Source organism: Epinephelus lanceolatus, chromosome 4 (assembly GCF_041903045.1).
Source record: "Epinephelus lanceolatus isolate andai-2023 chromosome 4, ASM4190304v1, whole genome shotgun sequence".
Taxonomy (NCBI): domain Eukaryota; kingdom Metazoa; phylum Chordata; class Actinopteri; order Perciformes; family Serranidae; genus Epinephelus; species Epinephelus lanceolatus.
In genome coordinates, this window is record NC_135737.1 from 17,805,395 (window position 1) to 17,820,722 (window position 15,328).

At 39.8% G+C, this 15,328-nt stretch overlaps 1 protein-coding gene across 2 annotated transcripts in view; it reads right to left on the reverse strand.

The window, feature by feature from the left end:
• Positions 1-647: 647 nt before the first annotated feature.
• b3glcta (beta 3-glucosyltransferase a) overlaps positions 648-15,328 on the reverse strand; it is a 91,230-nt gene continuing 76,549 nt past the window's right edge. For both annotated transcript variants that reach the window (XM_033631053.2, XM_033631054.2), the window contains exons 12-15: positions 4,919-5,018; positions 4,337-4,456; positions 3,299-3,443; positions 648-1,215 (exon numbers count right to left, since the gene is read on the reverse strand). In XM_033631053.2, the coding sequence (XP_033486944.1) occupies positions 1,048-1,215; positions 3,299-3,443; positions 4,337-4,456; positions 4,919-5,018 (533 nt within the window). In that variant the 3' untranslated portion in view covers positions 648-1,047. The remainder of the gene's footprint in view (positions 1,216-3,298; positions 3,444-4,336; positions 4,457-4,918; positions 5,019-15,328) is intronic.

The window sequence follows — 15,328 nt, forward strand, 5'->3', positions numbered from 1 at the left end:
TTTCTAAACCCTTTGCAGGCAGCTTTTTTTTTTTCTTAAATGAAGCATTACAGCTGCAAATTAATTCTTTTAGATGGCAAACAGCCAGGAGAAAGGTTTAATTCTTCAACCAAGGGTCAAGGTCTTTGAAAGACCTTTAATAATGGTCAACAAATCATTGGGTCTGCCAATTAATTATCTGAGACAGTTAATTTTGTGGAGAAAAAAAGTGAAATGAATAATAGGTACTGATGGTGATAAAACTCATTTCTACCTCACACCTAAGGATATCAGCTGTTTTACAAGACAGTACGTCTCAGAATTATGCTCCCTTTTTTTCCTGCGACTGAGGTCAAACACAGTTTTGAGAAAGAGATGGTGTTGGCCGAAAATGTAATGAATGAGGGTGTTTAGTTGAGCCTAAAGTAAAGGTAAGACGTTTATCTGCCTGAGCAGCAGTTGGACCCTTTTAAAGACTACATGTTAGGAGTAATTACAAACCTTCAGCTTGCTTTAGAGAGTTTTAATGCTTTTTAGCTGCACCAAACAGTCTGTGTTTCACCATCTTAGTCGTAGCCTCAATTAACCTTTAACAGCTTCATAATTTATACATAACTGGTTTAAACTAAATCCTATAATGGGCCTCAGATGGAAAAGAAAAGCAAAACATTCTCAAATATTTATACTTTTATGTCAAAATAGAGCACATTGTACAGCATTAGTGATACTTTTTGAAAGGTACAGTATCTCCCAGAGAAGAGGCTCCTCTGTAAGGTTCAGATTATTCATATGATATAAATATACACATATTTCCAAAATAACAGTAACCTCAACATGCAACTCAGTCATGAAGACGCTTACAGATAAAGTCATGGACACACGCTCGCATGGTCCCTCTTAACAGTTCAACATCAACAATACAAAAACATTTACATCTGTGAAGGACAATATGTCAGTTCCATGACACACACACACACACACACACACACACACACACACACACACACACACACGCACACACAGTATATACATACATACTCGTACAGGCTAGTTTTGTGCTTAAAATGATTATAACTCCGTCTTAGCACTCTTATTAAGTCCATCTGAAGCTTTAGCCCTCAAGTCCTCCTTAAGCCATTTGTTGAAAACTTCAATGGGGTCGATGTTCCAGTGTTTATGGAAAGAGATGGGCACCTGGTGAGCTAAGAAGTCTCTGGCATAGTCCTCTGGGCGCGCCTGAAAGGTAAGATTAAGTATAGTAATTTATATTTGGAAGCAGCCACCAGAGACTGTGTGCAGAGAGCAAGAGCGAAGGTGTGAAAGTTTATGTTGTAACAGATGCTGCATGCTGAAAACTGAGCAATTCAAACTATTGTGTTTTAAGAAATATAATCAACCAAACATCAGTAACCGAATCATTAAGCTGGAAAAATTTGTTGATTTCATTGGCTGATTCTTTGACAGAGTGACCCATAATTTGGATTAAATCAATGTATTGGTTTGTCAACTTGTTAAAAGATGGGTGTGTTAAGGGTCCGGCACACTTGTGGTGTGCTCACAAAGGTCATTTCACTTACCTGTGCTAATTAGCCCTCCAATCGGGGCTGTGTGAGAGTGTATAGATTTTTCCTTGATTGACGCTCACTCTCCTGTTGTGTTGTTTCTGTAGGACCAATTACAACTTTTTTTCCCACAGAACTCATTTTGACATGTCAGAGTAGGAGAAGCACAGGTGTTAGTAAAAGAAGTAATGACAGCTGAATTCCAATTAGCTGTTTCAGTTTGAGGGTCCGGGTTTTGTGCGTGCTGGCTCACTGTCACACTGTTGAGGCTAATGCAGCATTCATTGCTCCGAGCATGGTCCCATTTTCTGAATCGGGAAGTTGTTCTTGTGGCTTTGGTGTGTTCATGAGCTTGATGTGGAAACAACACGGACACTACAAACAAGATGTGCTGTATTTTATTGCTCAGAGTGTTTCAACTACACTTAATTAAGAGTTTGAAGCTTTATTTGTGATTTTGTCCAAGCCTTGTTGCTGCACTAGTACATACTCTAAAACTACTGAAGTATTGCTTTACCTGAGTAATACTAATAAACAACCTTTCTAACTAATCTTGGTCACCTTACATGGACAGCAACTTACGGATACACCTAACACCATGTTACAATTGACATATGAGCAAAAAAATGACATGCAATATGTGAATTTAAAGTTTATTAATATCTACAGAACATTTACTTTCATCAGTTATGTTCCTACATGTATGACGGCAAATCCGCAACTTCTGTACCAACACTTTGGCTTACTTTCTGAGTTGTTGTTCATTCACGGGAATTTTTCCAGCCAGAAACTCATTTTTCTGCTTATTCCGACATCACATGAATGCAGGGTTACTGAGACACTTAAAAAATAACAAAGCCATTGATAATATTATTAGTCAGACATGTGCTTTTCCCACTATGGCAAGTCACAACGACTGCTGTGATTTCTCTGAAAGCTCAGATACCTCTGACTTAACACAGCCTGACAAGGTTAACAAGTATAAATGCCCATTTAAATCCATTATTCAAAGTAAATAAACCCATATTTTAATGACATGGTGATATAATATCATTGCTCAATACTTTTAACATCCACAAAACCCATTCTGCATCCATCTTGACTTGTCCAATGATAGTGTGAATAGTAGCAATTAATCTTTCCCATCTATCCCATCTATCCCATGTGACGTGAATGTGACAGGATGCTGCATTTAAATCATGTTAGCAGAATGGGAAGCACGGGAAAACCATATATAACTGCCAATTTTGCTGTCATTTTTCTTCTGTTTGCCAAATGGGAATCATGGCTGTCAGAAATTCCTGATATCTTGTCTCAGAATTATTAATACAGAGATCTAAGATATGACTTAAATGCAGCATAAGCAGAAATCTAATCAGCTAGAAAAACTGCAAACAACCATGAGGGTGTGCAGGGCCTCTAAATATATCAGATATTGTCCAGTTGTGTTGTCGACTACCATTAAGATAGAGGACTCCATCTATCTCTGGATGATTTGCCTGTAAAACCTGTGATGAAATCTGTCTTTCTTTGCACAGTTTATTCTATGAAATAGAACTGAACAGGCATGAAAGAGATTTCAATGATTTTTCAATGAGCCAAAAAACCTATTTCCAGTGCATTTTGGTGAGAAAATATTCAGATGGTATTTTATCCCCCGCAAGAAAAAATAAATAAAAAAGCCGTATCAGTCCCAGCATAGCTACAGATACACAGAGGGAGACACAAATAATGCACTGTAAGAGTGTGAATACAACCTGGTGGAAGAGAGGACTGTGTGTGACAGGAAGTCCAAGGGCATTGAGACACATTCCCAGCACCATGTCATCTGGCGCGTCATTGCTGTAGCACTTACAGCCACTGTTAAGAAGCCGGACCACAGCCTCTCTGCTGAACACCATACTGCAGCGACACAGAAACATAAAAATAGATACATAACACAGCTGATTTAGCTGCGCTGTAAAATATTAGTGGAGAAGCAATGTTGGAAATGACCAGAAAATAATAAGCATGCCTCTCAGCTGTCATCTTAAGGTTCAGCGTGCTTATTGTATTCAGCCGGTGAGAGGGTGAGAGAGAAGTGAGTGAAAGTGGGAATCAAGCGGAGAGGGAAATGTGGTTTTCTGTGAATCGGCTCTGCACAACAATGATTTGACATCTCTTTGAAGAGAGACGTAATTACACATGAAACAACAAATCCTGGGCTGCCAAGAAAAATTGCTCATTGCCACTCAAAACAGTTATTAGAACATATCACTATTGAGAAAACTGGCAGTTGCAGTGCTGTATAGTGTCAGAGTGACTCAAGTGTCCCTAAATAGAGTTTCTCACACAGCTCACTCACAGCTCAAGATTTATCTGTTGTGCAGCTTTCCTCCAGCACGGACAGCTGACATACAACTTGTGCTTACTGCCCACTTTTTCTTGCACGTAATAAGAAAATATGGATCTTTTAGGACTGTTATTTTTGTGCTATACATTTTCTTGCGGTAGTCAACAGTTTGTATAATGTAGTGTGAGTATTAAGCATTGACTCCCTGTCTCATCTTATCACCCAATGACCGTCTGTTTACTATATTCTGCGTTGATTTATTCCACATTTCTATTGAGTATCTTTACTGTAATGCAGCCTACAAACCACAGTTTCCCTTAAGGGAGCAAAACACTTTTAAATGGTTCATCTGTAAATTACAGATTACAGGGTTTCCATTTTTCCATTTTATTATTTTATAGTCCCTCTGCTGCATCTGTATCTTTCATCATTATTCCCCAAGCATCTGAGCTGCGAAACTCACCCTCCACCTCCCGTGATGTAGCTGTAGCCGCCTTGGCTCAGGCCGTAGCCGTACCTCTCCCCGAGACACACTGGTTCTGAGGGGTTGTAACAGCTCAGCAAGACTTGCAGTCTAGAGAGGCTACATGAACCACAGATCAAACTCATCACACACTCATCGTCATAGTACACACATGCCTGCACACAGACACACATATGAAACTGTCCATTTAGAAGCTGAAATAACTGCTCTCCCTCAGGCACTATTAAACATCCAGAGGCTTCCATATGAAGGGGCAACCTGACAGATATAAAGTGAAGCCAGCTGGACTTGAATTTATGTACTGGGCTTTTTAGATGTTCGACAGGATGGTAATATCTCTGGAACTCATTTTTCCCAAAATGACTCCATTCCAGGCGTTTCTCTCTTTCTCCGTGCAAACCTTTTCATGGCTGTGAGACAGAATCTGTTGCAAAATTTATGAATAAATGTCACTCAAACTTTGAGAAAAATGAAGCCATGGCATTTAAAGAATGAGACACTGTTAAAAAAAGGGGGAGAAGCACCATGTTGAATACCTATTTCCAGATCATAATTACATACCTGATAAGTGTGTCGTCATCCACAACGAGGAGCCACTTGGTGTTTGGGACAGAGCTGCTTAGAAATCTTTGAAGGATTGCAAATGTTTTCCCGCAGTGGCCTGCAAACAGAGACATGCTATCAATACACCGGCCTGTACATCTTAATCACATATTGACCATGTGCTGTATTCTGGTTTACAAAGATAAATGACCCTGTTATGGTAAGAAATGCACAATTGGGATAAGCAGGTATTAACATGCACACACACACCTGCATACACACAATCTAACATACAGGACAACAGCTCAGCCACAAAAAGAAACCAGGAACACCGTCTTGTGGTTATATGCCTCTGCAAACCAGTCAAGTTGCAGTTACAGTTTACATCCATGTCTGTCCAGACGCCTAAGTAACCACGACAGTTATCAATGCTTCAAATAGGCTATGGATGTTGCTACAAAGAAGCCACGTATTCTAAAACAAAAAAGCTTCACACACATCTTCAACCTAGCAGCACAGAAGATCTATACAATTAGCAGAGTTTCAAGGTGGACACCCATGACTAGTGTCACTAATTCAGTATCTGACCAAACATCTCTCCTTCTGATCCCGAGTTATAACATTGAATAATGGCCAGAAAAGTGTTTTTGGAGAACATTATGATGTCACAGTGAAGCTGACCTTTGCCGTTTTAAAATTAAAATGTCATTACATCATCATCTTATTAGACAGTTGTATGAAATGTCATAATTAAGTTATGAATTCTTCAGTTATGGACAAAATGTTTTGTGTGGTCACACTGACCTTCGACCACCAAATTCTAATCTGTTCATCTTTGGGTCCAAGTGAACATCTGTGCCAAATTTGAGTAAATTCCCTCAAGGCCTTCATGAGATATTACAGTATGTTCATGAGAATAAGACAGACCCAAGGTCACAGTGACACTGACCTTCGACCATCAAATTCTAATATGTTCATCCTTGGATCCAAGTGAACATCTGTGCCAAATTTGAATACATTTCCTCAAGGCTTTCTTGAGATAATATGTTCATGAGAATAAGACAGATGCAAGGTCACAGTGACATTGACCTTTGACCACCAATACCTAATCAGTTAATTCTTAAGTCCAAGCGGACATTTGTGCTAAATTCAAAGAAATCTCCTCAAGGCATTCTTGAGATATCATGTTCATGACATGAGGCGTAAGTATATATGGACAGACAACCCAAAAACATAATGCTTCGGCCATGGCTGTCACCAGCATGGAGGCATAAAAAGTGCAGTCATAAATATGTTAATGCTAAATGGTTTAAAAAAGCTGTCAGGCTCTCCAACAGTCACAATTAGTGAATACAAAAACAGCCACATTTCACTTAGAAGAAGACATTTCTGTAAGGCCCATATTTTTACAGCAGTAACCACAGCTCCATTCAGTTCAGTGAGGGAATGAATCTCTCAGCATGAATGGCTCCTGTGGGAATCTCGCCTGGGTAATGTTAATACTGTTCTCTAACTGATAAGAAAAAGAATCATTAGATGTAGCCCACAGGGCTTTATTTAAACAATATCACAACTATCTCAACAAACAATTTGTTAATTAGACTTTCATTCTCTCAATAGCAGCCTTTGAGGAGGAAATGTAAATGAGTGGGACTACTGTGCCCAGACCTAACAAGGCTGCATCACAAGTTACAAAGTGTGAACAAGGAGAGATTCTGCATTCTGCTCAAGGACACCTCAAAAGCAAACGTGGCTGTAGGCGGACACATCAGCCACTGCAGTGATCAAACAAGTGTCAACCATTCAAGGGGCAAAAATGACTTTGCCACCTTTTTAAGATTCGCATTGTACAGCACTGAAGAAAATCTTTTGAATGTTAGGATGTGTCCTCTGGAGCTTTGAGAAATGGGAGAGAGCTGTTGTCTACATTCTGGCATCTCAAAGAAATAATAAGGTATGTTTGGCATGATGGGCCAGAAAGATCAAACTTTTACTCTGGCATGTTTGACATGACTGCCAGATGGAACAAAATGTTCTGCCAACTCCTGAAAACAAAAACGGTGATGTGGTAGTACATAACAAATACAAGGAACCCAAAGAAATATACTCATCAGAATCCAAATATCTGCACACCATCAGGACTGAGAGCTGAGACATGGAAATCCCTGGTGGCAAGCATCACAAAGAATACTGAGGCCCTACTGTTTTATTTATAAGGCACCCAAGGTGTTTTTTTTTTTTCCTCGTATCTGAATATAGAATAAGTAAGGACACCTTGAACTGCTGACAGGAATAAAATCCAAAAATGCACTTTTAGAGGCAGATCTCCAGACAAGCCTGGTAATCTTATTTCTAGTTGGAGGACGTAAGTGAGTCACGTTCAGGGGCCTGGAAGGATGCGGTAGCTTCTCTGCTCATGTCTCATACAGTACATATCATTAAAATGTCTGCACAAAAGCGAGTCTTACCACTGCTACATATGCTTGAGCATAATATCATATTAAGTTCATCAAGTGTCTTCTGTCACCGGGTCTTTGTTCTTCCACTGGAGGTAAGTACAAGACACTTGACCATGAATTGTTTGATTACTTAGGCTACTTGATAAAGTTCCTCTGCCATTTTCGCATTTCAACCTCTTGCATCACCCTCCCCCCTCACTTGCTCTATCATGAATATCATTTTTTTAACCTCAGACTGTTGAGTTTATTGTTCCACTTTCAAAATATATATACTGTAAGGCTTTTGTGTTTTTACCAGACTTCATATTTTTCTTTACGACTACAAATGGCACTAAGATTACCCAAAAAGTTTAAAACAGGGTCAAAGCTGGTTTCTAGAGGCAACCAAGTGTATGTATTTTATAGTTAAAATAGTCTTTAGGTCAGTTGTCTGCTGTCAAAGTATGTAACAATAAGTAATAACTCAAAATTATGCACCATAAACACGAGGTGAAGGAGAGTGATTGCACTCAACTTTGGCTATCAGAAACAATAAGTTCAGTATTTTATTAAACTTGAAGGACATTCAGAGCACAGACCCTGCCAGAGCCAAATGCCCTATCTCACAATGTAAACAACAGTGTAAATTTATCTGCGCTGTGATTTGGATCTGCTCCAAAATTTAATGGTTTCTTCTTTGGCCCATGCTACGCCCTTACACCAATTTTCTGAAAATCACGTGAGTAGTTTTTCCGTAATCCTGCTGACAAACAAAGAACCTGAGCCAAAAATATTACCCCTTGGTCTTGGTAATAACAGAATTTAACATAACATTACAGTCACCTCGAGTCACCACCCTTTTTGACAAGGGAAAACTGATAGCCAATTAATTACTTTAGTTTTGAAATCTGCAGGCTGCTATGGAGTTCTTGGCCAAGGTATACAGTGACCGTCACACTTCATACACTCACAAATGCACTGTTTGAGAAGCACCAGGGAAGAGGGTAGAGCAATTCAGTACTCATTCTAATTTTAGGGGAGATCCTTGTTTTGGTGTATCACATTCATTTCTTAAAAAGTCTAGCATTAACAAAAATGTATTGTTTCATCTGACAGTTCTGATGGACAGATGAGAAGTTACAGTGGAGGGAGCGGCAGCAGGCCCTCCTCTGGCACACCTGGGCATTTTTGGAAAATGTCGGCTCCCGCATGGCTAACTCGACTGGAGTCAGTACCTCGATCCATCTTTCTCAGCAGGCAGCTGGATCAACATCTCACCCTCCCTTCAGCTGGGGTTGTTGTGGCAGCTTTGCCAGACCTTTTTCATTTCAGAGTGTTTCTTTAAGTGTCTTTTCTTTCAATAGTTGCTGGTTTCTGGCAAACTGGAAGATTGTGCGGGGTGGGGTGGGGGGAGCTGCGGAGTTGCAGTCGTCATTTCTGCAGTTCACAAGTCAAGAACAAGGAACAGGAACAGAGGTCCAAGCCAGAGAACAAATGTGTGAATATTGGAGTCTTTGTAGTTTTATAGTCAGGTCAGGGCTTTAGCAGAGTTTCTGGTGGGTGCAGACTTAAACTGACGGGTCATAGGCAATAGATTGGAAGAGCAGCAATAGGAGCAAGAGCAAATTTAGGCAAACTCAAGAGCAAGCAATCTGTGGGTGTGATCTAATAGACTGTGGCCCAGGGCTCTGATGTCACTGATGTGAAATGCCGGTCCCATCAGTAAAACTCCCTGGTTTGATTCTTTCCTTTTTATACGATTAGAATTAATATCACTTGCTTTGCATGTTTAATTCTTCAATATTTGAACGGTGGGCTCTCCCACTTGCAGAACAGTACCAAAGGAATGCAGGAAGGGGAGAACTGTGTATAAGTATCATTTGGAGGAGGAGGGCTGACAGCTCCCCAAACTTCAGTGTCATTCCTGCCACAAAATCAACATGTTAACACAAAGTTTTGTTACGGATATTAGCTTGGCATAAAATATCATTTTAAGTTCATTTAATTTACCTACAAAACCCAAAACCAGTGAAGTTGGCACGTTGTGTAAACCGTAAATAAAAACAGAATACAATGATTTGCAAATCCTTTTCAACCTATATTCAATTGAATACACTGCAAAGACAAGTTACTTAATGTTCGAACAGGTAAACTTTGTAATTTTTTGTAAATATTAGCTCATTTGGAATTTGATGCCTGCAACATGTTTCAAAAAAGCTGGCACAAGTGGCAAAAAAGACTGAGAAAGTTGAGGAATGCTCATCAAACACTTATTTGGAACATTCCACAGGTGAACGGGCTAATTGGGAACAGGTGGGTGCCATGATTGGGTATAAAAGCAGCTTCCCTGAAATGCTCAGTCATTCACAAACAAGGATGGGGCGAGGGTCACCACTTAGTGAACAAATGCGTGAGCTGATTGTCGAACAGTTTAAGAACAAGATTCCTCAACGAGCTACTGCATGAAATTTAGGGATTTCATCATCTACGGTCCGTAATATCGTCAAAAGGTTCAGAGAATCTGGAGGAATCACTGCACGTAAGCGACAAGGCCGAAAACCAACATTGAATGCCCGTGACCTTCGATCCCTCAGGCGGTACTGCATCAAAAACCGACATCAGTGTGTAAAGGACATCACCACATGGGCTCAGGAACACTTCAGAAAACCACTGTCAGTAACTACAGTTCGTCGCTACATCTGCAAGTGCAAGTTAAAACTCTACAATGCAAAGCGAAAGCCATTCATCAACAGCACCCAGAAACGCCGCCGGCTTCGCTGGGCCCGAGCTCATCTAAGATGGACTGATGCAAAGTGGAAAAGTGTTCTGTGGTCTGACGAGTCCACATTTCAAATTGTTTTTGGAAACTGTGGACGTCGTGTCCTCCGGACCAAAGAGGAAAAGAACCATCCAGACTGTTATAGGCGCAAAGTTCAAAAGCCAGCATCTGTGATGGTATGGGGGTGTATTAGTGCCCAAGGCATGGGCAACTTACACATATGTGAAGGCACCATTAATGCTGAAAGGTACATACAGGTTTTGGAGCAACATATGTTGCCATCCAAGCAACGTCTTTTTCATGGACGCCCCTGCTTATTTCAGCAAGACAATGCCAAGCCACATTCTGCACGTGTTACAACAGCATGGCTCCATAGTAAAAGAGTGCGGGTACTAGACTGGCCTGCCTGTAGTCCAGACCTGTCTCCCATTGAAAATGTGTGGCGCATTATGAAGCGTAAAATACGACAACGGAGACCCCGGACTGTTGAACAACTTAAGCTGTACATCAAGCAAGAATGGGAAAGAGGTCCACCTGAAAAGCTTCAAAAATTGGTCTCCTCAGTTCCCAAACGTTTACTGAGTGTCGTTAAAAGGAAAGGCGATGTAACACAGTGGTAAAAAGGCCCCTATGCCAACTTTTTTGCAACGTGTTGCTGCCTTTAAATTCTAAGTTAATGATTATTTGCAAAAAAAAAATAAAGTTTCTCAGTTTGAACATTAAACATCTTGTCTTTGCAGTGTATTCAATTGAATATAAGTTGAAAAGGATTTGCAAATCATTGTATTCTGTTTTTATCTACGATTTACATAACGTGCCAACTTCACTGGTTTTGGGTTTTGTACCTACCTACCTACCTACCAACCAACGATGCGTGGGTCAGGTTTTTTTTTTTTTTAAAAACCCGCACCAACCCGACTTGTCATGAGAGCCAAAAACCGGATAACTGAAACCCTGAGCACAGCAGCACTGTTGATAAAGATTCTTGCTGTGTGTGGTTGAGAGAGATAGGAAGAGAAACAGAGAGAGGGGCAGAAAATGTGAGCGGTGGACTATTTTACAATGTTTTTGTAAGTTACTGAAAACTTATTCAGAGCGCTGCTTTGACTGGCACTCAATGACCTACCCGTCCGAAACCTGCAATATTTTCTAACAACCATCTTACCCAAACCACCCGACCCACGTGGTTGCGGGTGGACTACGTCGTCAAATACCTACCCATCGATCAACCTACCTACTGACCTACGTACCTAACTGGCCACAAAACCATCCACCCACCCACCAACCTACCGACAGACCACTCTACTTACCTATCTACCTACCCACGCACCCACACACCTATCTACAAAGCGACCTACCTACCGACATTAATAGCTGCTTTTCCCCCTAACATCTTGTTAGCAAGAATTTTTATTCTGCTTTTCTTTAGAGAAAAACATTGCCTCAAATTTATTAGCGACCTTGAAATTCCAAACATTCTCTTTAGAAATACTGTATATTACAAACATTAGTGACACACAGTTTAAAGACTTTGCTCTCAAAGCACAAGCGATTCAGTGGAATCAATGAAGTCAGTGGAAGGTGAAAAAATAAAGAATAATGGTTGTGACTACAGATTCCTGACATATTGATGCCTGTTGACTGTTGATGAACTCCACGGCAGCTCTCAGCAATCATTAGCATAAACCTTGAGGACTTGGAAAAGGAACAGATAGAAGAAACAAAGAAGAAAAAGAAAAGAAAAATGTTTGTCCTGACTTTATCTCAATTTTAGTCTTATAAATTATTCAGTGTCACGTAGCTATTTGGCACAGAGGGATAGATAAACTGCATATTTTTCATTTGACCTAGATCATATATCATTTCAATGTATGCTAATCTTACTACTGTAGTGGCCAGTGGCTATACTCTGTATTCCTATGTGACTGACATAAGATGCAATAAACATACAATTTAATACTCATTTTCTGATTTTTTTTCATGGTGTTATTTAATCAAGGACTAATATAAACACACAGTGTGTAACTTCTGCAGATAAGGGGTCTCTCATTCAAAACAAATACAAAAGACACTCTTTGATGATGTTGTGAAGTAGCGTTGGATCCTCGGAGTTGACTTCATTGTTAAATAACCACCGAAGACAAGCCCTCTGATGCGAGTCACGCAGAAATCATGTTGACGGATGAGTTAAAGTGTTTTATTCATGGTCTGTTTAGTTATGTTTATTCAAGTTATGTCATTTCATTCTCATAAAATAGCGTCAAGTAACATAAGGTAACGTAAGGTTAACTTGCTAACTTACCACTTACTTCCTTAACATGAGATGGATTGACCACCCACACAGCTATACTGTAGATATTGTTATGTGGCGAATTCAATCATGGGGTAGTCCAGCATTATCCGTGGTCAAAACAATCATACTAAAGATAACTTTAGAAAGTTATAACTTTGCCATACATATTGGCTTTGTGGCGGACATGAGCCACTTGCCATTGTCGCAAATCGTAGTAAGCTGGATCAATATTGAATTAGGTCTCTACTGGATTACTGCGTTGCAGAATGGCATGCAATTAATGACAAAAAATATGCTGTGTGGCAGAAAATGCTGTATTACTGTTATTGAGTATAATTCTGTGAAACTATTCATTCCTTCCTCACTGATTGACATATTGTCTGGTGTTTTTGTTTCCCTGGAAGTTAGAGCAAATAGAGAGGGTAACCAGGATATGATGCCATCGACAGGTGACTAAATGAAACACACCTTTATCTTCAATAAAGTCACAGATTTCTGTGATTTATGGATTTTTATTATCACTTAGGATAAATCAATTTATAACATAAGGCTAGTTGTGTAAAACATTTTAATAAATTAATTTTTTTTTTTTTTACATCAGACTCTGATACTACTGTAATCCAATCTACTGTATGAATTCCGGGATGTAAATGACATAATGAGTGGTCTGTCTGATTGACTGTATGCACAGTTACTAAACTGAGAGTAGTTTCAGTATCTGGCTGTCTACCAATCTTGAAAAAATCCCCCTGCCTTGATGATGGACTGTGGATTGCTGCCAAACTTCCAACATTCAATTGTTGTCCCTCGAAACTAAAAAATACTGGCCTGCAGTGGAAGGCAAAGTTAAAGGAAATGAGACATTTTTTCCAAGATGATCTATGAGAAGGAATTATCCAACACTGGCTTCAGAAAATACTAACATTATTTATCTGTTGAGAGAAGCTGAGCTGTGGCTCTTTCCTGGAGTAAGATATCAAACCTGCAAGCAAGTTACACCAACTGGGTTAGGTAACGTGTCGAGTTATGCAAATGAGCAGGTTTGAGAAGCCAGACAAGTTCCACTTAATATTTTTCTGTCATGGCATAACCAGCTGCCAGCCTGTCAGCTTGGCAGTATGCAAACTGTGAATGAGAGCGCACATCGTCTCTTGCCCTGACCCTGGTATCTGTCGCAGGAAGGGAGAATATCATGACAAACATTTAAAAATCTGGAATATTAATATCGCTCTGCATTTATCAAATCTTTAGCACAGAAAAGGTTAACATTTTGCTACAGCTGTAACAAACAGTCAATTAATGGATTGATATTTCAAGATATAATGCCAAACATTTGCTGGTTCCACCTCATCAAATGTTAGGATTTCATGTTTTTGTCAATCATAGTAAAATTAATATCTTGGACTTAGTCCACTAGGCCTGAAATAGCTATTTGAATAGAAGTCCTTGGGCTGTGGGAAATCTATAACAAGCATTTTTTCCATTATTTTCTGACATTCCATAGACCAAATGCTTAAACTGAGAGAATGATCAGCAGATTCATCGACAATGTAAATTATCAATACTTGCAGTGTCGTTATCTACCTTATCTAATGTAATCTAATGCAATCCACAAGAACAACTCTGCAATACACCTTGTCAAGGCTGCAATGTTTTTACTCTGTTCCAGTTTCATGTATGACCATTTATAGGTTTCAAATGAACATGTTGTACTGGACTCTATTATATTCAGTGGTTTTTCTATATTCTTTGTCTGTCATATGTATAAATGCAGGTGGATTGGTCCTTAAAACACCTTTCTGTATGATGCAATCTCGTTCAACATCAACAATAGGATAAAAATCAAGCAATCGGTAAGTCAGTACAGGTACACAACATTATTATTATTTTATTGTTTACTGAAGTAAACAGCTGAAGAAATGCAGCAGAGAGAGGTCGAAGCTGTGGCTGCATGAGCCCTGCAAGAGGATATGGCTGACAGGAACCCTCCAGAACCTGAGCTGTCGAGTGCAAACAATGGCTGGTAATGCCTTTGCTCAAATTGCCCTTTGATGCCAGTAGAAACAGAATAATTCTGCTGATGTAAATTTCACGGTGGGCAGTTTTTGATGGATACTGTCGCAGACGCCAACGCCAACTCCAAAAGAGCTTCTATGTGCCTTTCCATGAATAAAAGTTTTACTCGGACAGCATTGTGCTGGGGACCTTCTCCAGGATCCTAACAATAAACTGGAAAAGACAATAAAGACCAGCAGGGCCAAGAGGGCAGATGATCACTGGGAGAGCATTTCTGTCACCTAACGCTTTGGGTGCCTACATGCTGACACATGTAGGCACTGCTGGCATGGCTCCTCGAGCAGGAGAACTCAGCCTTCTCGGTCAATATGGCACACAGTGAAGAATTAGACAACATTTACCACCAACACTGATTGGACATCCACATAAAAGGTGTATTTTGTAGGGGTGTAACAATCCATTGATCTTGATCAATGTATCAATTCAATAAGCAATGATCCAGTATCATCCATGCAAAGTGAAAACATCAATCCAAAGTATCATCTTTAACGTAAGCCTTTATTTTGAAATTCTGTGTCAAACAGCACCGGGCAGATAATGCTGAGCAGCCACGAAAGACGATGAGGATATCGTATTTACTCAAGAATAGATCAGCGGGGTAGATATACTTTTGATTTCGGCAAAAATGCAGGTCAAAAGACAAAGTACTTGTCACATGTAAACAACGCTATTACAAGATAAAATACACAACGTTCCTGTCTGGCCAGGATTCTTACTCCACTACCTTCTCACTACGGCAACATCAACATTAACTGCTCTGTTTCAACAATGTTAGACAAAAACAAACGTCCAATTCAGACTGAAATTCAATAATGCTGATCTTTCATGAAATGCAGCAACTT